This window comes from Urocampus carinirostris, chromosome 16 (genome assembly GCF_059441175.1).
Source record: "Urocampus carinirostris isolate Australia breed hairy pipefish chromosome 16, RoL_Ucar_1.0, whole genome shotgun sequence".
Lineage (NCBI taxonomy): Eukaryota > Metazoa > Chordata > Actinopteri > Syngnathiformes > Syngnathidae > Urocampus > Urocampus carinirostris.
The window spans coordinates 1,953,542-1,977,594 of record NC_142364.1 but is presented as its reverse complement, the minus strand read 5'-3'; the positions used below and the strand labels follow the sequence as shown (position 1 = coordinate 1,977,594).

The window sequence follows — 24,053 nt, the reverse complement described above, 5'->3', positions numbered from 1 at the left end:
CTTGCATGGCTGCACGGCCGCTATTGGTGTGTGAGTGTGAAGCACATTGTAAAACGCTTTGGGAGGTCTTCATTGACTTCAAAAACGCTATATAAATGTAGACCATTTACCATTTAACGTGGGTGCCTGTCTGCTTAACGGTGGCGAAGTTTTCTCTTCCCGAGTCTCGCCGTGTGCTTGGTTTCTGCAGTTATGAGCGAAACCAGGAATCAGACGCGAGGGAACCGTTCAAAACCAGAACAGTGATGGCGATTTCAGTCGCAGGGTTGTTCCCCCCCCCCCCCCCCCCCGTTTTTAATGATGTATGGCCAAGAATAAGGCAGCATGGCGGAACAGTGGTTAGCGCGTGTGCGGCACAGTTCTAAGGTCATGAGATCGAACCACCTGTGTGGAGTTTGCATGTTCTCCCCGTGCTTGCGTGGGTTTCCTCCCACATTCCAGAAACATGCATGTCAGGTTAAATGGCGGGTCCAAATTGCCCCTAGGTGTGCTAGTGTGTTCCTGTGTGGTCTGCAACTGGCTGGCAACCGGTTCAGGGTGTCCCCTGCCCACTGCCCGAAGATGGCTGGGATGGGCTCCAGCACCCCCTGTAACCCTACTGAGGATAAGCGGCGCAGATAATGGATGGACGGTATTTGCAGGATTGTAGGGAGGATCACGACACGTTCTAGGGATAATTAGAAAAAAGAAGGTCTTTTGTAATGCCCCAAATACTGTTTTTTTTTTCCAAACGAACTTATAAAAAACAATCACGCCATATTTGAAAACAAGCTTTATTTACAATGTTTCCTCCAATTGTTACAGTACAGGAAGCGCATTATCAGATAGATGCTATCCATCTAGCCATTTGCCCCCGGATTTAAAAACAAAACCTTTACAAAACACAGAGCGGAAGACCTGATTTATATACATTGTAGGTTGGTTTGTATACAAGACCTTAAAAAAAGATGAGATATTTTGTATACAGGTTGCAGTCGACAAATACCAAAAGGGGTAAGGGTTTTTTTTTTTCACGCGGCAAAGCACCAATTGTTCTGTTAGCAAACTAAAAGAAAGAGAGGAGAACCATCACAAATGAAAAGAAAATGTGCCTACAAAGAAGAAAATGAAGAAATTGGCGTCATTCCAACTTTGCCAAAACAGAGCCATTTTGGAACATAAACAATGATAAAATACAAGTTGGATTGACTCAATTCTATTTCATCAAGTGGTAGCAATAAATAAATAAATACATATAGTAAGCAGACTATACATTTACTGTAGGTGGCAGTGTGTAATGAGTCACTACTAGAGGTGGTTGTGGCAAGCCATAGGCCGATATGGCTGACAGGGGTGGCGAGAGAAGAAAACCGTTGAAAACGAGCAATGCAAATGAAGGATTGTAAAACCTTCAAGTCATTTCTGATTGTTTGATGTGCAACCACTTGACAAAATAAAATGGAGTACAATCGATGCATTGTTGCCATTTGCTCTTAAGGGTATACAGAAAATCTCCATTCAGATTTCCGTAAAATATTTTTTTTTGTACCCGATAACGTTATAATATTTGTAAAATTGCAACAGTTTTACACACGGAATCATGTTCAAAGTTTTTTTTTTTAATCCATTGGACTGCAATAGGTTATCATTAAGACCGTTTCAATAAACTCACACAATATGAAAAATCAATACAAAGAGTTAGAGGAAATTCAAAACAGAGTTCAAAATGTTCTGATTAAAAAGAAGTTTAAGACCTCAAACTGGCGCAAAAAAAATCAAGCCATCCCTGTTTTTGTAGAGGACAAATGGTTCAAAGTCATTTATTGTTATTACATAGTAGTAACACTGTTGTAATAACACTAAATGGCAATCACCTTTTAATATGAGGACACGCCATCAGGTTTCAAAAAGAGCCACGTTTTCGTGACTCCACCCCCGTCTTCGTATAAGACAATTTTTTTAAAAGTACTTATTGTAACAGCATCGTTATAACAACACATGGTCTTTGTTATGAAAAACAAAAACAAATTGCCACAACGTTAGGTTAACAAAAAAGAATCTTATTTAAAAAAAAAAAATCACCGGTAACCAAGGCACTCTTTGTAACATGCATCCTTAATCGTGATACCCGGAAACAAACAACGGAAACGAGCGTTAAAAAGCTGCACAAAATGTAGAGAATTGACCAAGAAAAAGGGAGAAACGTTGCTTTAAGGTTTTCATTAGTCTCCATTTTTCACAGATAATATGCGGATAATAACTTTTGGCTCAACACTGGACGACGTAACTATATACACGAATATCACGTCACAAAATACTTAGAAAAATACTTCAAAGTGGAAGTGGGACTTCGATGTGGGGTATAAAAGTCTGCTTATCTGGTAAAAGGAGTATTTGGTAGGGTTTTTTAGGTGGGTTTTCTTCTCAAATACTGATCATAAGTTAGAAAAAGTTACAGTAACAGAGGCGATGAACAAAAAAGTGAGAAAGGAGAGGAAAATGAAGTGGAGTAAAAGAGTTCCCCCTGCTGGTGGGTGTGCAGATCGGAAGGTTGTTAGTGCGTATGAGTTAACTCACTGTCAAGGCAAAGTCATGCAAAGGGTCGGCGGGCGAGGGGTCTTCATGCAGCGGAGCGCGGGTCCCGTCGGGTCGGTCATGCCGGGACGTTGCTGGGCGAAGAGAACGGGAGGTGTCGGTTATCGCTAGCGGTTTTTCTTTTTTAATTAAACGTTGAATAGAAGGAGTCGTTTTAGCCCTGAAATTTGGGATTCGCGTCAGGCTGCAAATCAAGTTACCGTATTTTCTGGACTATAAGTCGCACCTGCCAAAAGATGCGGAATTAAGAAGGAATAAAACAGATATTCGTCGCAGGTGAAGTACAAGTCACATTTTTGGGGACAATGTATGAAATCGAATCACACACAAAAAAACCTACACGTCGTCTTAAAAGGCAATTTCTGGGTCAGTACCATATGAAGTGATTCGGATATCGCTAAAATAAAGAACATGCATAACAAACTTTCAGCTTCACTCCAAATGACCACATTTGATGTCGCATTCCTCCTTAACTTCAACTGGGGAGCCATTCTTGCGGTTTGGTGTGAAAATGGCATGTGATATGATATACAGTACAGGTGGAGTCGCACCCCAAACTAGACAAAAAAAAACCAAAAACCTGCGGCTTATAGTCCAGAAAATACACGATTGGTCATGATCAGGCCGGACTTTTGAGGCCCCATCTTTCCTCTATGCGACCCAGACGTGACGTGGGGAAAATGACTTCTGTTTTGCATATCTATGCAACTGGAAACAGGAAGTCCCCTCCAAACCCAAAATGCGGTGTTCGTGATCAAGGTGAAAGGCATCTCGAAAACAGAAAATGATGTTACTAATATCTTATTATGAGCTTGTAAGTGTTAAAAGTAGCCACCAAAATTATTGAATACACTGATGTCAGTGATTTCTCATGCTACTTAGAAAAAGTATTTCCAAGAAAATCTCAATGACCTCGTGAGATCTTTTCACAACTAGGCGTTTTACGGGGCGAGCTGGTGCCCACAGATTTGACAAAGTAAGAGCATGGATTAGCTGCATTATCAATTAGCGGTGTCAAGATGACATCCCGGGGGGCACGTTTCGGACCTTCAGCTATTCGTTAGAGGCCCCGCAGAATACCACGTATTAAAAAAAAAGATTTGCTTTGATGGGCAGGGCACCTGTATGATGCCGCAGGGGTAAACCAGCGAAAGCTGTCGGGCCCTGCTGTTAGACAGAAGAGTGTGTTGCGTCACCCTGACCCGAGTGACACGGCCGCTTTCTGGTGTCCCGTTTCGTCTGGAGGGACGAAAACACGACCGACTTGGATGCCGAGGTGCCTAACTTGTTTGGGTGTTTGTGCAATTGGGTTGGCCATGGTCCAAAAATGTTTGTGTGTGTTTTTTGCTATTTTTTTCCCCTTTTTTATTTTCTTTGTTTTGTATGTGTTTGTCTTGCTGTCAGTCACCCCTCTTGAAGGATATGACCAAGGTAGATAGAGATAGATAGATATTGCGTGAAGTTAGAAAGTTTTGGGGGGGTTCTGCTAAAAAAATAAATGAATAAAATATGGACTCTGGTAACCGAGTAAAAAAGCAGGTCTAAATGACCGTTTCATTTGGAATATTTTTACATTTGTTCTCCACGTGGCCTTAAAAGAAAAAACTTGACGCATAAAAAAATCTTCCCACGTCACATCCGGGTCAACGCAGACAGACGAGTTAACGATGTTAACATTTGAAAGTTGGGGAGTAAAAGCGAGAAAAAATGAGGACAAAGCCATTCCAAATGCAAATGATACAGAATTATAAAGGCATTTGTAAGATGCGCACTGATTATTATACTGACACGGAGACCAAATAAGGTAACAGCATGAATCGTTAGCATTGTAAATCATTGGTGTCCAAATGACGGTCTGGGGTCCATTTGTGTCCAGGACAACCCTTTATAAGAAGTCTGAAACATAAGTTAAAACCTTTATATCCAAAACTGTAGCAGTTTTTGGCCGTTTCTTTTAAAAAATGGATTCTGGTTTCAGTACAAACACAAAGAAAACAGTCAATCAAAATAGAATCAGAAATGATCTAGGTGCCCGTCTTCTTCATGTTTTTAGCACGTGGCCTAAAGATTTTCAACCCTCCTTTAAATATAATAAAACGAATCTTCCCACGTCACGTAAAGAAGAGAAATGTACAATTGAAAAAGGGAAAGGACTATTCTTTCTTACGATTCTGCTTCTGGGTGATACACGTGTTCCAAATATTGACTTCTAGGAGCTCTCTTTGGAACGGGATCAACGAACAAGAGGTCCTTTCGTCCTGGAAATTTGCCGACACGATTCGATAAAACGCTTCGGTAAAAAGCGGAATCGCGGATTTGTCAGGAAGAACGAAAAGGAGCGAAAGGGGCGGCTCGGGAGCCGAGTCGGGTGGATTTGGCGGCGGGGCGTTCCCCGGTTTCTCTACCTGGCGGTAGCCGGCTGGACATGGCCCGGGTAGGAGCGTCGGGAAGTGGTGGCCTGCCTCTGGCGGGCCAGGAAGGACTGACTGGAAACCGTGTTGGCTAGTCGGTCTTCGGCGGCCTTCTTCTGGAAAGTCATTCCCTGGAAAGACAAGCGGGGTTTATACTTAAGCACGACTATAGAAGCCCAAAGGATACCCCTTGGCAAATACAGGTAGCCTACGACCATATTGTCTATTGCAGAAATGGTCGTTTGGGCTTCCGTAGAGGTAAGATGGCGGCCAAACAAGTTAGCTTCTTCAAAGTTGCGTCACATATTGAATCATTTTTTTAAATATACAAGTCTTCATGTTTATGAGATAGGATTCGTGTTTTCACTTAGATTTTAATGAAAATCGTTTTATTCGACTGAATGGAGTAATTTTACTATATATTGCACACTGGGGTTTTCATTTCAAAGAATTTTACCCTTACCATATTGTACCAGGCTGACACAATCAGTTTCTCCTCGTGATCCCTCTGGCTCTTTGTCTTATCCATCTCTTTCTATTGTGGAAAAAAAGAAGAGAGCAACCATTGGTTTTAAAGGGACAGCGTGTATTATTTGAACACAAGATGTGGCTGTATTGTGCAGTGCGACTAAAGGAGACTCAAAGTGACCGAAACGCAACGTTTTGCATCTTTTTTTTCCGCTCAGCATTTTGCAAAGAACAAAAAAGAAAAGATAAGAAGAGGAATAAAAGAGAAAAGAAAGCAAGAAAAAAAAGTATATAAGAGAAAAATGAGGAAAACAAGTAGAAAGAAGCAAAAAAAGATAAGGAAAAAAGAAGAAAAGCGACGAAAGGAAACAAAGGAAAGAAAAAGAAAAAAAATAATAAAAAAGGCTAGGTTTTGGTCTTTAGAGCTCCCCGTAGCAGCAAGACGGTTTACAATAATGTCAGCTTCACCAAGTTGTCCCTTATGTTATGTCAAACAAATGCAAATTCCTCCACCTATGAGTATAAAAGTAAATGCACATTTATATGATAATTCATGCATTTTTTTTTTTAATAACTCAATGTAAAGCCTGACTGACAAATACCTCCAAGGAATGCAACATGCGCTCCTTTTCCTGCAGCTGGTTCTTCAAAGCTTGGACTTCCGGACCGGAACCCTGATTCTGCTTGGGATCCAAGGTACGAATCACCTGAGAAAAACAAAAAAGACCCACGCGGTTTTCACCAGGTGTTCTCGTATGGCGATTGTCCATGGTTCCGAAAATGAAATCCTCACGCTCTTGGCTTTCTCCAAGTATTTCTTATAGCGCTCCTCCATTTGTTTCATCTCCTCGTCTTTCTTCTTCAAGGCCTCCTCCAGTTCATCCACACGTTGAGCTGAGGTGACACGTCATAAAGCATGTTCCAATAGAGAAGAAATACGAATTTCGGGGCAAAATTCAAACACTTTTTGAAAGCCGCTTTTCCGATTTATCCGGTACCGTTCAAAGAAAAAGTCCGGTGTGAATGGTATGCGTTTCACAGAGCCACAAATGACCTGCAATGGACAATGCCGTACAAACTTAAGTAAGCTGCTGTTCATCATCAGGAAGACGGAATGCAATGGCAAAGCGAAGCCGCTGGAGCTGAAGCGCTCGTTTGATTGGCAACCGTTTCAAACATTTACAAGCACTCCGCCCAAATTTCAATCACTTTTCAAACCTTGAAAATACTCAAAGTTGCATTTTCAAGGATTTCAAGCAACCGTACAAACCCTGGGATTAAAACCGTGGGCAACAATCGCTAATGCGTGGGTCTAAAACCCCAAACGTTTTGGGACCCGTAAGATGGTTTGTGAATTTCAAGCTAGCTAATTAGCAAAGAAGGGCTTCATTTTTCCACGCTTACGTTTTGAGATTGATGTACATCTGTCCCGGAATAGGATTGGCTAGCTACTTCCTTGTTTGACCGAAGCGGTGCCCCCTGTCATGATTGGCCCATCGCCCTCACCGGTGCTCCCTCGTTTGGCTCCGGCTTCTGCTCGTTTCCCGATGAGTCCCCCCCCTATTTAAACTCGGGACTCTCGTTCACTCCTGGTCGGTCTGTCAGTGAACCTCCGCACTTGCAAGGCAAGCATTTTTGACTCTGGATCCCATCCTGTATCCTATCCGGTATCCTGTATTGATCCAGTTTGACTTCTCTGACAGCCCACTAAGGACAGCCAAGGTGCCTGCGGACCTATTCTGAAAATAGCAGTGCCAGGTCAATGTTTTTTTCAGGGAAAATGATTTTCATTTAGTGGTTGACGGAGTTTATATAACCGATCAATGAACCGTTTAAAAAAACATGGTAATAACATGATAAGTTGTAGTTTATTCCCCCCAAAAAAAGAGTGCTCTTTCCACTTCTTAGTGACAAAAAGTAGCTCTCAGCTTGAAAAAGATTGGAGACCCGGGTTTAAATGAAAGCTGATTTTTTTTTGTATGAAAACTTGTTGGCGACCTTTTTGAGCACATCACCCAAAATCCGGACGCTTTTCGATCCTCGAAAAACAGGACATTCGATTCAAAAATCTTCAATGATTTCGAGCAACTGTACGAACCACGGGAGCGGATGCAGCGCTCGCAACCAAATGCAAAAACGGCGCTCTAAACTCACAGCTGGTCGTATATTTGGGCTCCAGATCGTCGATGATGGCGTTCTTCTTGAGTAGCTCGTTGTTGACTTCTTGAAGCTTCTCCCTAATGAGTAAAATAGAGCTTATGTTAGAAGATCATATTGTTATCGATCGGATTGTTTTTTATTGTCATTGATATCTGCGTTGTGTGAGGCTTTTAATAGAATGACATATTATAAAATAATACCCCTTTTTTCATTTTTTGGGAAACTCTTTTTGACATTGGAAATATTCTACAGGGACAAAAAAAGGTTTAAAAAAGATAAAGGAGGATATATTGTTTCACATGACAGTGATAAAATATAATTCAGTATAATGTGGTCAAAAAAAATCTATAATAATCATCAAATATTGAAATATGAAAATCAATTAAAACAACATATTATATAATACACATTATTATAATACAATCTTGTACATTATAATACAAAGTATGAATATGAGAAATGAACACACACAAAATATGTAAATAAATATATAATATGACATTTTTGTAAATTATGGTATAAAATAGTACATTTTAAAGAAACAAGACAATAATATCATGTAAAAAAATACACAATTCCAAAATAAAACGTATAAAATATGTGTATGATATAATCTACTGAAAGTTGTGTTGATTACGGACATTGCCACGCATCCCAATTTGGAAAACAGTGCGGTGAAGCTGTAAAACCACCACTTACATGTGCTCGGCATATTTTTTCTTCATGATTGAAGACTGAAACGGAAAAAGAAATCCGGTTACAAAACACAAAGTCTACAAATTCAGTCGGAATATTTCATGATCTTCGAAATTCGGCAAGGAAAATATGTGCAACGAGAAGATCAAAACGTGACGTACGTCATCGGCTTTGGAGCCTTGCTCCTGAAGATTTTTCTGCAGCTCTTCGATTTGACTCTGTTCCTCCATCAAGCGCTGATTGGTCAGCCTGCAAACACGCCGAACGCGGAGAGCGGTTACACCACTGAGGAGATCATTTCTTCCTCATGCCATGAGGCTCTTTAACTCCACCCGGGGGAGTAGAAGCCCACATGAAACCCCACTCCCACTTTTGCATATTACCCTATTTCTATGCCAGTGTAGCACTTTTTAAATACTCTATAGCAACATGTTATATTGGGTATTTCTGTATTCTATATCTTTTATCTTATTATTTTTTTTTTTCAACACAAGGATACTGCTGGATGTGGGAATTTCTCTACCCGGATGAATGAAGTATCTATCTATCTAGACATCAATCAACGTAGTGCGGCTCCTCTGTGAACGCGACAAGCGTCCCACTTGTGCGGAAGAGGAAGTGACGTCGAACGCGATGCTGCTGTTGTTTGCGGAAGTACTCCTGGATGGTCTCGCCGTTACGGATCGAGCGAGTTCAAAGTAGTTGCGCTACCCGAGGCTGAACGGGTATGAATTTGATTAAAAACATCACTTTCCCACCATTGTACGTTTCACCACAATGTGTTGATCTCGTTGCTGCGGGGAAGATCGAGGAAAGCGAGAGTATTGATGAGTGAATCGATGGTTCGCTAGTGGAGGAAACTGAAAAACGAATTCAGACACGTTTTTACCCATGTGTTTTACTTTGTAATCATCCGTTATCCTCAGTAGGGTCGCGGGGGTGCAGTGGGCAGGGGGACACCCTGAACCGGTTGCCAGCCAGTCGCAGGGCACAAAAGAGACTGACAACTCACTCGCTCATTCCAACCTAGGGACAATTTGGACCGGCCAATTAATCCGGTAGCTGGTCTTGAACCCTGAACCTCCACATCGAGGGGCCGCACGCTAACCACCCATCTGCCGTGCCGCCCTACTTGGTAAATAAACCACAATGAAACTCAGTTTTCACTCCCGCTGCACTTTGAAATACGTACACTTGTATGCTTGCCTGTGTTGGTGTAAGGGGGCGGAGCAGAGGGCACCCACACCCAATAGTCAGGTGCGCCATATGCATGCGTTAAATACAGAAATAGAACCAGCTACGGAGACAGCCCCTTTTAAAACAGTGCCCCTTATCTTATGGAAATACGGTAATAAAAATGTGTATGTTCTTCACTGACCTGTTTTCCGTCTCCAGTTCACTTTTCCTTCGGTTGGAATCTTCCAGCAAACTCTGTAGAAGTGCGATTTTCTCGTTATCCGAGCCCTCTTGAGCCAGCTTCAGCATTTTGTTCTCGTGCTGAAGGCGAATTAAATGCTCCCTGCGTGAGAAGACATTAAAATGAGATGAGTGGTGGTCATCTCACCCTGGTAACTAAGCAACCATCCTGCTCGATAAGAATAAAACCTTTAGCAACAACAGCTAATGGGATCTGTTGACAAGGAGAAAAGAGGATATCGAGAAACGAAGCCCTCTCGGAAAGCGGCAATCGGGCTAGACAGATCAGTGTGTGATGATGTGCGATAATTCCCCACTAGAGGTCACTGTAGCTTACAATAGTGCTGAAGCATGTGTACTCGAAGAAGACGCAGACTACAGATATTGGAATTTAAGGACATTAAAGCTGATGTAAATGACCGCCAAGACAAAAAGAAAACAGGTGAGCTGGGTACACCTGGAGCACCTGAATAGAGCCAAAAGCTGGAGTTAGTCAAAGGTGGTGTAGGTGGCTAAACTTGGCAGTTAGCGGGAGAAGGTACACAAAAAGTCAGTAAATGATTTTACACAGAGCAGCTAACAATAAACATTCCAGATAACCATAACTTACAGCAAAAAGGCACGCATGAGTGGCTAGAGAAGGAAAAGTGGGGAGCACAAAAGTTACAGAATTCTGCGACATTACAAAGCCTACTTCCATATTTTCTTGCGCGAGTAAGGATTAACTTGAGGGAGCGACAGAAAAAAATAGAGCACTTGGAGCAAATGAAAAGATCAAATGGCAAGAGTTGGTCAGAGCGGGTGTATGAAGCTAGTGGGAAAAGCTTCTAGAAAGACTAGTAAGAATTAGACCTAAGATTTATGGCCCGAGCCCAAGCCCGAACCCGAGGCATTTTCGGGCCGGGTCGGGCCTGAAATGTCAGTCATACGGTCGGGTCCTGCTTTTTTTTTTTTTTTTTAATTAATTAATAATTATAAATATATGTTCATTAAAAATATATACTTAAACTATGTATGGATACTAGACCAAGGAATACTTGTTATAAAATAAATAATTTGGATAAAACGGAGAAGGAGCTGTAATCGCTATTTAACGGAGCCAGAGCATGCTCTGTGCACGTGACGTGAATGTTGTCCTTGTAGTGGGTTGTACATAATTCACCCACGGAACCATTGTTTAGTTAACGAGTTCCTAGGGGGACTCCTAATTCGGCCGGTTCTAGCGACTCCCGTGTTTGTTTTATTATTGCAAGTTTACATGTCATTAAAGCAGCTCCCGTTGGCACCTTTGTTTGGCACTCCGCCTACGACTCCCGTCTCTGCTCGCTACATTCCTCTTAATAATCTTCCCCTCCGCAAATTCGCATGATTTTGGCCTGGTATCCCCGATATGGAGTCGGACCAACAAGAAGTGAAGGATAAACTAAAGAGAGGAAAACTGACGAGGAAAACACACTCTGGTAAGAGTGAACTGTGGAGCACTTTCAAATTGATAGTCGAAAATGATACAGAGACTTGCGTTGGCTTCGCTGAGTGTCAGTTTGACACTCAGCGAAGCCAACGCTAGAATCTTAAGGACGTACTGCTGCTGTGGATTATGGCCCAATGATCAAGTCGTCAAAATGACGGACGCCCTTAAATGTTTTCGCTACCTCTAAAAAAAACCGTCAATGACAGATTGTCGCTTAATGTAACATCTGCAGTGCAGACACAGAAATATAAAAGATGTAAATGTTTATACAGTTTTATTTAACTTAGGCCTAGATGTTGTAACAAAAGGCAGAGTTTAATTTGTTATCATAAATCACCCCTCCTTATAAATAAAATATGTAATTTCGGGCTCCTCTCGGGCCGGGCCAGCAAATCCAGTTAATTAGTCGGGCTCGGTCCGGGTCGGGTTTAATACCCCTCGGGCCTGCGTCGGGCTCGGGTGCTTTTTTTTGGCCCGATCTTACCTCTAGTAAGAATACAGAGACTCCTCGCAACTTCGCACTTCGATTATTGTTGCTTAGCGGATTTTGCAAAATGAAGGTGATGAAGTCGCAGGTCTCAACGTACCGAATCTCGGGCGTGGTGATCTCAGCCGCCAAGGAATCCGAGCCGTCGGCGCTGGCTAGCGGGAAAAGACCTGCGTGAAAAGCGCGGCTGGTTACGGCCGATTCGGGCGCCGAGCGTTTTGAGCAGCGTACCCGGTGTCAGCTGACCCTCTTGTGCTTGGACGCAATGCAGCTCTTCGATGGTCTCCTTCAGGGAGTCTCTCTCGGTTCGCATACGCTATGGGAAGGAAACAAATGGGATTTTTGGGCAAACGGTTGAATTGTAAATAGTACCCTAGACCCTGGGATATAGTGTGCCTGCTTTACAACCTTTTCACTCTGCGGTGTGGCATAACATGTTGTTTCAGCACCTCTTTACTCCATTTTCAGCGATCAATTATTTTCCGCGTCCGAAAACGTATACAATTCAGACTTTGCAGTATTTGTGCAACCGACAAGTCTTCGAGATGTTTGTCTAACATGGGTCGACACCGTAAAAACATTCTTCTGCTATTGGTTTGCATCACAGAGTCCTTAAATTGCCGATACCCTGTTAGCTAAACTACATCCCACGATGCCTTTCTACTGTATTCATACGCTATGAGTCCCAAGACGAGCAGTGATGCGGAAGGGAGAAGCAAAAACACAATTACCATGGAAACTAAGCTTGAAATTATGAAGATAAAAGGAGGCAGACGCATCAGTCACGTCTCTAAGGATAACGGCTGTGACCAATCGACAGTTGGGACTATTACTCGAAATAGTAAAGGATTTTAAACATTTTTACTATAAAGGATTTTATACGATTGACTCAGTTTAATACAAGATTTTCACCGAGTGGGCTTTAGTTCAATGACAGGGCAGGCTTTTCGAAATGCATAATATTTTGTCTAGTTCTGTTGATAAGAGGACGAGTGAGTGTGCTAACACAGAATGTTCAAGACATAAAGGCGCTATGTTGTGAGAACGTTGGGCGCAAAATAACAGTTTGGCACGCCCATGGGAGGAGCAGAGACGCCATCTTGCGGGGAGACGTGGCCAATAAGAGAAAGCTAAAGGACTTGAGAAGGAGGCTCCACACAGACACCAACGTCACTTCAGCCGTTTTCGATAAAATACACTTAGTTAAACTGTTGGGGAAAATAAGTCTGCCCCCGTGTGAAAATGTCGGCTTTCCTGTTCATTTTTCCCTCAAGAAACGAGCGCGCATAAATTGTTGGGTGAATGTAGGTTGTGTTTGATTAATGGAGTCAGATAATTAATTCGAACAATGAGGTAAACGGTACACTTTGGTCATTAATTCCCAAGAATAAGGTGGTGTTTAGGGCAAGTACAATTTGAGTTAGGCTTCTCTTCCCCCCTCTGCATCCACCTACTACAAGCCGTAGTCACGTCACACCAAAGGTAAATAACGTTTCAGTTTTCCTTTACATGAGTATTTATTTATTATGTTACTTCATATTACGCATGTATATTAAATCATACTTTTTATTTTTGTCATTTCTATCTTTATATCTGGGGGACAGAGGGTTCGGAGCTAAAAACTATAAGTGTCTATCCCCCACTATATTTAAATTTCCCTTTGCGATTCCCATCTCAGAAGGGATTCATGTCATATCCTGGGGTTCTACTCTAGATTCATTCTTAAACTATACGTACGTCTTTTTCTTTCTGCAGAGAATCGACTTTCTCTTTGACACGTTTGTACTCAAACTCCATCTTGTCAGCCTTTTTCGATTCTTCCGACAGTCTGTTCTGAAGTTCCACCACCTGCACAGAGCCAGGATATTGTGCAGGTTACAAATATATATCCATGATTATATTATATATGCAAGACTGACTAACCTGTCTTTTGTACGTCTCCAACTGACCCTTAGTAGCATTTGCCTTTCGGAGATCTTCTTCTAAACTGATGTTAGTCTGCATTAACACTGTGTTCTTCTCCTCCAAAAGCTTACTCTGAAATAGATGGAAAAGGGGAAAAATAATTTCTTCATTGCCATTGACGACCATATAGGTCGCAGTTCCCTTTTTTTTTTCCATTATTTTTTTTTTTCTGTAAAAGATACCTGTCTCCTGAGGAGTCCCATGTCCTCAAGTTTCTTCTTGTAGTGTTCTACTGTTCCCTCAAGCTTTGACACTTTGTCCGATGAATGCCTGTTGGGAATAGATTGTCAGGGGTGTCCAAACTACAGCCCGGGGGCCAATTGGGGGTTCAGGAACCTATGGCTTGCGAGCCATATATACCTCTTTTCCTGAGTAAATATGGCTCAGAGACAAAATTATACATATGCAAATCTCAATTAGAGAGATGAGTCTAGTGTGTGCATAGCTGACGTAGCACTAATACTACCAATAGTTTGGTCCAGTATATAAAAAGCATACTCCTCACTACAGTTTACGGTCAAGGTGTCACGCCAACAAACCCCGTTTTGGCTGTATGAAAGGAATCCTTTAAATGGAAGCTCATTAAACAATTTAAGTTCACTGTTCAGACCATTAATGATGGAAAAAAAAAAACTGAAAAACTAAACAGCCAAAAACGGCAGCCAATCGCACGGACCAATTTGATTGGGTGAGCAGCAGGGGTAGGTGGACCTATTCACAAAGCGCACAAACTCAATTTTCTCTGCCCGAGGCCCGTATGCACCATGGGTAAATCTTTCAGTATCCTGGTTTGCAGTAATCTGTGACATTTTTTTTACAAAAGACTCTGCTTGCACCTTGTTTTGAAACCAATATTAATGAAAGAAAGAAATGTTGAAATGGGCCTTAATAATCTTGAAAAACTGTGGGAGACAAGTTTAAAGTTGTATATTTGTGGATGTGCGACACAGGCCGTGGCATCAGTCTTATTTCACACATTTTATCAAATCACCTAACGTCACGCAGTAAAATAAAATACTTTGGGACATTAGATTTTGTCAGGAGAGCAGTGTTAGGGAAACTATAGTTTGAATCTGCCTTTGTATGATTTTATCTTCAAAAGTACCTTAATGACACCAAAGATTATATCCAGGTGCCGTTTATATTCTTGCAACAATTGTATCCTCTTGGGGCCCGCTAACTATAAATCAAAATGTCCTTCGCTTTAATGCCGGGAAGCCTGCTCAGGAGTTCACCTCCCTTTCCACATTCATTTATTTTCGGAGAGACGCATTTTACCTTTTGTGTTAGAAAGTTTCACTTTCCTTACTGCTCATCAATTATGCTCACACGCCATCTAGCGACCAGCATCATTCACTTCATTTAAACATGCGATTTCTGTCTAAACCAATCAGAATATTTTCTTGTATTCCTGTGACCTCACTTAAGCCAATCAGATGTGTTGCTCTATGACTGTGCTTTCCAATAAATGCGTCTCTGGTCATAGAGGGAGGGTGGTTCCTTCCTGAGACGATATTGGAAGCAGATCTTGGGAGTGCGCGCCTCTGATGGAGGGGCTATCAAAAACCTAAATCTCTGACTCTGAGCGTGTTCTTTTCTCTATCCAAATACAATCTCAAGTTTTGACCTTGACAAGCAGCAATTTGTCTTAAAATATAAGTTGCAGCTCTGTCTCAATAAATAAAGAAATAAATTAAATAAAAAAAATGTTGCCTTTATGGCTGTTTGGGTCGAAAAGGTTCCCAACCCCGGTTAGACACTCCATCAAATCTTAAACATATAAACTAAATAATAGAGAAAAGCAACCTGAGCACGTCCATCTCGTCCTTCAGCGACTGAGCTTCATCGGCCAAAGACGTGAGCTCTTCGTTCTGCGACCTCACATCCAAGAGTTCTTTTTCGAGCTCCTCGCAACGGATGCGGTAGTCATCTTTTGCCGCTTCCAACCTGGAAAAGAAGCGTTATATAAACTTATGACTCTCTTTACGAGGGGTGCACGATTAGTGTTTTTTTCCTACTGACAAGATAACCGATAAAATCCTGCTTCAGTAGAACAAGAAGCATTTTTACTGCATAGATTGTTTAGAAAAAAAAAATCATGTGATTTCGGTTTACAAAATATGGTTCACAGATCCCTTCACTGCCTATGTTGTTTGGGAACAACTGAGGACGCGACTCTGGACAGCTTTCTCCACTGCTGATGGTGACCAGCAAAAAAAGGTTTAGCACCAAGCCTTCTGCAGAAAATCTGCCCAGCGCCTTGTCGCAATGTGACTGAGCGACAGGGTGTAAAAACGCAGTGCTGCCATTGCAAGCAATTAAAAAAAATTGGCTCGTAGCAGAAAAATGCTTTGGTAGACACAAATTGCGCGTTAAAATAACCCCCTGGAAACCATTGAAGAAGAACCGGCATCCTGTCATTGCAGCCATCACAAAAGTAGCAGTACTGTTATTCAATACTGTAATTTACCAATTCACTAATATGAGTATTACATTTAATTAAATTTAAAACTCATATCTGTGATTTCATCCATCTACTTGTCGATTCAATATCTTAAAATAGTACAGCATCGGCATCAGAATAAGACTAGTTATTTTTTGTCTAATTAAGTGACTAGCAGGAGTTTTTTTTTTATCAAATCCTGCCTCTTCTATCATGCTTTGTGTTTTTTTGCTGTGTCATTGCCTTTTATAACTAGTGTATATACGGTTCAAAAGTATCCAGGTACACATTCATCAGAGATCTAGCATCTTGATTTTGCTCTAAAAATTGACCAGATCAACGAATTTATGCATAAGACTGTCCATCCACCAGGGTCTCCCAAAGTTTTATGGGGAACACTTCTTTTTTTGGATACCTTTTATGGTAAGTGCTCACCTGAATGTTTCTTCCTGGAGCTGCTCCAATTGAGTCTGTAGCTGGAGGTGCCTGCGTCCAGCTGGGCTGTTGATGTCCTCGATGGAGTCCGAATGGTTGAGTCTTTCCATTAGGAGCTGGTTTTCTGCAAGCAAGCTGCTCTTTTCCTCCTGGAGGGCTGCTACCTGAAGAGAAAATCATTGCGGTTACATGTAAATACATTATGATATAAACAATGCTGGGGCTGAGCCATTAGTCTTACTTCTGGACAAAATCATGACCTAGTCACTAGAGCAGGGTTCGGGAAACTATGGCTCGGGAGCAAGATAGGCCTCTTATCATGAGTACATATGGCTCGGAGATTAAATGCTCCTTACGCAAATTTCCGCTGTAAACTTCCGATTCGGAAAAGACCACAGTAGAGTTTGGTGCGTGCATAGCTGAAGCAACGCTGATAACATGAAATGTTCAGTCCAGTAAAAAGGGAACAATCTTACCTACAGTGTACGGTAAAGGTGTCACACCAACAGACCCCGTTTTGGCTTTACATCCCTCACAAATTCTTTATACGAGAGATCATTAAAAAAATGTATGGTTACCTGTTGGGACACCATGATTAAAAACCCACAGAACAAAGTGTAATGACCCAAAACGCTCGCCAATCGCACAGACCAATCTGATTGGATGAGCAGTAGGGGTGGGTGGAGCTATGCACACAGCGCACTTCTCTCTACCCGGCAATCGTCTGCACCGAACGTAAATAGGTTTGCAGTATTTTGTGATATTTCTTCAAAATAATTAAGCATGCATCGTGTTTTGAAACTATTATTGAAGAAAAAAATGGAGTTCAAAATGATACCTCAATGATCTTTAGGAAAGGTCATTTAAAAAAAGTATGGTTAACTGTTGAGACACTATGATTAAAAACTCACAGAACAAACTGTAACTACCCAAAACGCTGGAGCAGTGGGGGTGAGTGGAGCTCTGCACACAGCGCACTTCTCTCTACCCGACATCGTCTGCACCGAACGTAAATAGGTTTGCAGTATTTTGTGAATTTTTTTTCAAAATAATTCAGCTTGCATCGTGTTTTGAAACTACTATTGAAGAAAAAAAGTTTAAAATGATACCTCAATGATCTTTAGTAATTGATGGAGGAAGAAAAGTTTAAAAAGGTATATTTGTTGATATAAGAAGAAGGCTCTGGCATTATTCTGATTTCATCAATTTTATCAAATCATCTTACGTCCCAGATAGAAATAAAATGCGCTGAAAAATGAGCTTATATCATGAGAGTGGGTTTGCCGGTTTTGTTGAATTTCAAGGTATATGGTGTGGTTCTCTCAGGAATGTGTTTAAAATATATTTGCTTTTATTGCTCTGGGTCAAAAAGGTTCCCGGCCCCTGCACCCGAACAATATTTTTTCAAAGACGTTTTTAGCGCCAAGCATGCCCGGATGGACTCCGATGAAATCAAACACGGATCCAAAAAGGAACATGCGGCTAAAAATTCATATGCCGTTTTAGGTAACGTCGCTTGAAGAGCGAGATCCCCTGGCTCAAAGAGGGTCGCTTCAATGCAATAGAAAATAGGATGATTATCAATCTGGTAACGAGGCAAAAACACAGCAAATCCTCAAAATCGACAAGGGGGTTACACATAAAGTTTGATGTTGTCTTCTCTGTGTGATAAGACAGGCTATCAAACTCCACACCAAGCAGAGCACCGGACGGGATCTAATTTTAGTCCATCGCAACTTTGCGGCACGTCCCGAAATATACATTTAGTTTAATATGTACAGCCATATTCAACTAACAGTAAACATGAGTAGTTTTGGAAGAGGAAATCACGCAATAAGGTAAAATATTAACCAAAATATATATTAAAAAAACAAAACAACATATTTGTATAGACAAATATAAATTTTAAAAAAATCTGTTAATACGTATCAAAAAGTAGATATTAAAACAAATAAGTCAAATGTATTTATTTTTATTAAAAAAAAAATGAATTCATATGTATGAATAATTAATGAAATGCTTTGTATAAACAAACATTTAAATAAATCCATACTTGGATAAAGAAGGAAATGATTTTTATAAACGGATACATACTTGAAAAATTAATAAGTATTTATTAATGTTAACAAATACATATTAAAGTAGATTCCAATTAGAACAAAAAAAATATTTTTGTAAAAAGATATTTAAATGCATTTATTTGTAAAAACAAAGAATTCAATAAGTACAATTTTTTGTTTTTATCAAATGAATAAATAATATTGGGCATTTCTGTAAATGAATACAGAGTTGAAGAAAGAAAAAAACACAAGCAAATGTACTTTTAAAAATGCCTATAAAAAGAAAAAATTACTACTTGGTCAGGTCAAATGAAAAATGTATTCTATATATTTTTAAGTTACAAGAAATAATTACCCAATACAATGCAGAGTATAAAAAACTGATAATAAGCACTTGATGTGGATATATGTTTGTCTTCTATTCTAGGCCTAAGACATGACAATTCTAAAGGCAAGCAATTAGAATTGGAGCGCTGACACAGGACACAAAGCTGCACTTTTGCTCAGCGTTCCTGGATTCCGTGGCGTGCATTATTATACGCAAACGAGCACGGACATCAAACATACAACACGGCAAGCGGAGAAAAGAAAAAGGAGTTCAAAATAACTCCGGGACTCTTGTTATTATCATTAGACACACCACACAAAATCAAGTTTGAATTTACCCTTTCTTCCAGGTCATTTAACTCTAACCTCAGTCTATCCCGCTCCTCCTGGACCTGGAGGGCCTTTGAAGCAAGGCACAAAGCATATTGAAATCGTCAGGAATAGAAAAGAAACGCAAAGCACAAAGAGACGAGATCGTTCTTTAAACCGGGAATGGGTAAACCATGGCGCGCGGGCCACATGCGGACAGTCGGCCTTTTTTAACCGGCCCGCAAAACCAAAATGCTCAAAATAGAATTGCACGATATGTCATAGTAAAGTACTACAAATAAAACATGTTTTTGCTGCCAACTTTGTTCCCAATGTGTCTACAACAAAAATACTACTACACGTTGACGAAAATAATACTAAAGTTAATATAAAACTTAAAATCAAATTTAGACAGGGACCTAGTATATTATTCAACTTTCACTCTGAAAATGAAAACTAAAAGAATACTACAAAAATACTACTACAGTAGTACTTTAATACAAAAATTCCACTACAGTAATATTGCAACAGAAATACTACTATAGAAAGAGTACAAAATACTGCAGAAATGCAACAAAATGATTCCTATGGAAATACTTCAAAAATACTTCTAATGGAACACTAAAAAAATACTATAACAGAAATATACTACTACAGAAATAACAGAAATAATCCGAAAATACAGTTACAGCAAGACTACAAAAATAAAACAGATGCACTACAAAAATTCTGCAAAGGAAAAACTAAAGAACTCCCACTAAGGAAATGCTATGCAAATACTACAAAACTACAGTAATTATAAAAAAAGGACTACAGCAATACCACAAAAATCTGACCACACAAACACAACAAAAGTATTTAAAACACACTACTACAAGTAATACTACAAAACCAAAGATGTAGTAAGTGCTTAAAACAGGGATCTAATACATTATTTCGCTTTAATTGTGAGCTTTTCAAAACCAATTAAGTGAAACAAATCGATTTTAAAAGCAATATAACATGTAAATGTCTGCATGTATATTCATTCATGAATAAGAAAATTGGATATGGGCCAAATAGGTCTAACTCCAATAGTTGCCCACCCACTGCTTTATGCCGTCCCTGGAGCTGGCGGGAGATATGACCGTACAATCAAATAAATCCATTAAAACATGGTATAAAGAAGAGAGAATATATCTTCAAGAAAAAAAAAACTACAATTGGCATTCCATGACACTAACCTGCATATCGAGTTCACGACACCTCTGAGAAATCTCTTCCTTTGTGGCCAAAGCTTCGTTCAGCTCCTCAACAGACTTCTTCAACTGAAAACAAAGAAAGCGTTCATTTCATTTCCAAAAACCTTATAACATATGTAGAGTTACGTTCCTAGGAGGCCTGCCTGTTATTAGTTCAAATCGAATTGCTTTTATTGTGGTTAATTTCAACGTTGTGAAAGGCTCTCCAAGGTAAACATGTAATAAAGACTTCCAAGAGAAAATTAAAGATGATGTCACAGCATCATAAAATGCAAACATGCTATTGGACGGACTCACTCCCACAATGCTTTTTTTATTTTTTGTTCAGTTCAGAATCTCCTGTACTACTGTTAAAAGATAATAACTCTGAAATTGTTTAATTGATGTTGAAAATGTCAGGAAAAAATGTTAAAACTTCATATTGTCACATCATATTGTCATATATAACAAAATTGTGAATATGCTTGTTTGATGTTGAGATTGTCGTGTTTGTTTGCTGCTGTTGGTGTCTGTGGATTTGTTCAGACCTAAAAAACAATCGATTTTGGACTGGACGGATGTTATATAACGAAATTGTGAATATGCTTGATTGCTGTTAAGATTATCGAGAAGGGTTGTTCAAACCTCACATTGTTTGTTTGCTGTTATTAGTGTCAATAAATTTGTTCAAACCAAAAACAAAAAAAAAACTTGATCTTAATTGCTATTAAAAGTGTTGTTCAAACCTCATATTGTTAGAATATGATATAATGAAATTGTGAATGTATTTAATTGCTGTTAAAAGTGTCAATAAAATTGTTCAAAAAAAATAAAAATAAATAAAAACCTCAAGCTAGTGTGATATAACACTGTATGTTGTGTACTGTACTGTATTTATTCGCTCTGGGTCACAATGATACTAAATGGAGAAGCAAAAACAAGACAACCATTAAAAGGAACCTCGCGGTGATTTAGAAATACAAAGAGGACACACGCATCACCCTCGCTAAGAAATACGACCATAAACAATCAACTATCGGGATTATTTTTAGGGATGATGAGACAACAAGACGTTTTTCAGTAACTGGAAAACAAAAGAAAACAGAACAAAGGAGATAAAAATGAGGAAACAAAAGAAGAAAGGAGATAAGAAAAAGGAGAAAATAGAAGAAAAAAAAACAAGTCAAAAGAAATAACAATCATGGGGACAAAACACAAGAAGGAAATAATGAAACAAAAATGTGAAAAGAATTTTTTTTAAAAAGCGGAGAAAAACATTTTTTTTTTAAAAATCAAGGAAAAGGGGAGAAAAAAAGAAAAGGATTTTTGGAGGGTGTCTAAGATTGCTTGATTTGAATAATTTGCAAATATATCAAGTCAATCTTTTTGGCACCCTCTCAAATTTGGATTTAATTAATGCTCTTTTCAGATCATTTTAGTAATTTTTTTTTTTTTTTTTTAAATGGAAAGCTTATGTAAAAAAATAGGGCGTGCAACATTTCCAAAAGTTAACAACTTGGGTTGTAGGGGCACCACTTCTTGTGGTGTGTCTTGGGCAAGTACAGCCTGGTGGCACCCTTCCCTTTCCAGGCCATTAAATGTTTGCACCCGGTCTTTTGTCATTTCAATAAAACGTGAAAAAAACACTTTAACATTGGCGGAAACTCAGGAAAGTATAACTTGATTCAGGTTTTGGACATGTTCAATAATGATTTACTTTCGGCACTTGGGATTGATGTGGTTCATTATGGTTCCAAGCGATGCGCATAGACTTTTTGTTAGAGGGGACGTTGGTGGTATTCCTGGCCTCTACTGTACTGCTCATTAACATAACAGGTTTTCAAAAACAGCTTACACTGAACAACAAAGAGACATCCGACCGCCGAGTCAATAATCCGGGCCAGACATTTCCTCAAGCAGATTCTCGTCTAATCGACACGCGTGATCGGCAACGGCGCGACGCATTCAAAGACAACGTAGGATTCGCATACCTGTCTGTCGAGATCCGCGTAGGAGTCGTTCCCTCCCCTCACCGGAGTCTCTTTACTCATCAGCTGAGGAAAAAAAAAAGAAAAAAAGGGTTATAGACTTGTTCTCAAACGCTGCTCTGAACCCGGGTGACCCGATCAGAATTCTGGGTGTCATGTTTGATCCTAATCCAGGGATGTCCACTCATTTTAGCTCGGGGGGCCACATGGCAGATCAAAACTCTCACGGGGGCCGGATTGGTAGAGAAAGAAAGAGAGAACAGAGACAGAGCCAGAACAGAGAGAGGAGAACAAGAGACAGAATAGAAGGCATTGAGAGAGAGAACGAGAGAAATGAAATGAAATGATCTGCATTTCAAGAGCGCTTTTCAAGTCAATGACTTCCCAAAGCGCTTTACATTGTGCTTCACATTTCCCAATAGCGGCCGTGATACGTGCAGCGTGTAAGGCGCTAACCTGTTTATTGGGGGTATTGGGGTTTCAGTGTCTTACCCAAGGACACTTCGACATGTAACACGGACAGGCCAGGATTCGAACTGGGATCCCTTAATCCTAAAACGATCGCTCTACCTCCTGAGCTACTGCCGCCCCCGAGAGTGAAAGGATAAAGAGAAATGTCTCCGAGGAACTAGCATGAAAAGTTAGCAGATGCTCCTGAATGCGGCAGCGAGACTTTTGACAAGGATAAAAACTTTGCCCATACAGTCTCAATTTTAGCGGATTTGCACTGGCTCCCAATCCGTATGCGATGTGACTTTAAAGGTGGCGTATGTAACTTCAAAAATATTCCAATGGCTCACGCCATCTTCTGGCTGAAATCGTCACGGCATCTCCTTTTGTCGCACAAGTATGTGACATTCTTAGACGCGCTCCTGGCCTCAAGCCGAAAGCGCTCGAGGCCGGGACACCGATAACAAAAGTAAGGTAAAAGCAGATAGGAGAAGTGCAAAAACGTATATAAAGGCTCTTTGAACTCAGCGGGGCCTGGTTAACACATACTTAATAGAAGATGTTTAATTTAAAACTTTAAGGACACCTTAAACTATGCAACCCACCTTAAAAGTTCTCTCAATAACATACAAAAGTTTGTCCCCTCTTATCTTTCGGATTTATTTTCCCCTGTGCTCCTGCTTGAAAACCATGCTTGGAAAATGCCGGTCTACCCAAGAGCCAAGAAGAAATCTGCAGGCTAGAAAACGTTTTCCATTTGGCCTCCGGTGCTGTAGGATGCTTCTTCCCCTGACATAAGATCAGCTACCTCAGTGGAAATGTGTTAATCACATCAAATCTCTCGCTTTTGATTAATGCTAGGGTTGGGACGATATGCTCTGGTCACGATCCGATTGTATCAAGATACGAAGGTGCAGATTGGATGTATATCACGATCCTTGATAATTGCAATCCCACAAGTATAGCCATTCATTACAATTTCCGAATGCGATTTAATTTCTATGCTAAAAAAAGGAACAAGCAAAAAACAGACGTAGCATAATATTGTGCTTTCAATCTGAAAATTAAAACATGCGATCGAAACAACACAAAACGACTACAACAGTAATACTATAATACCACAGAAATACTACAACTAAATCACTAAAAAATACTAAATAAATACGATAAAAA

At 40.1% G+C, this 24,053-nt stretch overlaps 1 protein-coding gene across 3 annotated transcripts in view; it reads right to left on the bottom strand.

The window, feature by feature from the left end:
- Nucleotides 1-754: 754 nt before the first annotated feature.
- Nucleotides 755-24,053, bottom strand: part of hook3 (hook microtubule-tethering protein 3) — a 33,415-nt gene continuing 10,116 nt past the window's right edge. Inside the window, exons 7-24 of one of the 3 annotated variants that reach the window (XM_088355817.1) lie at nt 22,434-22,496; nt 20,446-20,529; nt 16,527-16,690; nt 15,455-15,595; nt 13,831-13,918; nt 13,607-13,720; nt 13,421-13,531; nt 11,915-11,999; nt 11,784-11,853; nt 9,688-9,828; nt 8,471-8,558; nt 8,313-8,347; nt 7,608-7,690; nt 6,247-6,347; nt 6,056-6,160; nt 5,449-5,520; nt 4,980-5,116; nt 755-2,648 (exon numbers count right to left, since the gene is read on the bottom strand). In XM_088355817.1, coding sequence (XP_088211943.1) covers nt 2,633-2,648; nt 4,980-5,116; nt 5,449-5,520; nt 6,056-6,160; nt 6,247-6,347; nt 7,608-7,690; nt 8,313-8,347; nt 8,471-8,558; nt 9,688-9,828; nt 11,784-11,853; nt 11,915-11,999; nt 13,421-13,531; nt 13,607-13,720; nt 13,831-13,918; nt 15,455-15,595; nt 16,527-16,690; nt 20,446-20,529; nt 22,434-22,496 — 1,698 coding nt within the window. In that variant the 3' untranslated portion in view covers nt 755-2,632. Of the gene's footprint in view, nt 2,649-4,975; nt 5,117-5,448; nt 5,521-6,055; nt 6,161-6,246; nt 6,348-7,607; nt 7,691-8,312; nt 8,348-8,470; nt 8,559-9,687; nt 9,829-11,783; nt 11,854-11,914; nt 12,000-13,420; nt 13,532-13,606; nt 13,721-13,830; nt 13,919-15,454; nt 15,596-16,526; nt 16,691-20,445; nt 20,530-22,433; nt 22,497-24,053 lie in introns of those variants that run through there. The other 2 variants (XM_088355819.1, XM_088355818.1) reach the window with 2 other exon arrangements.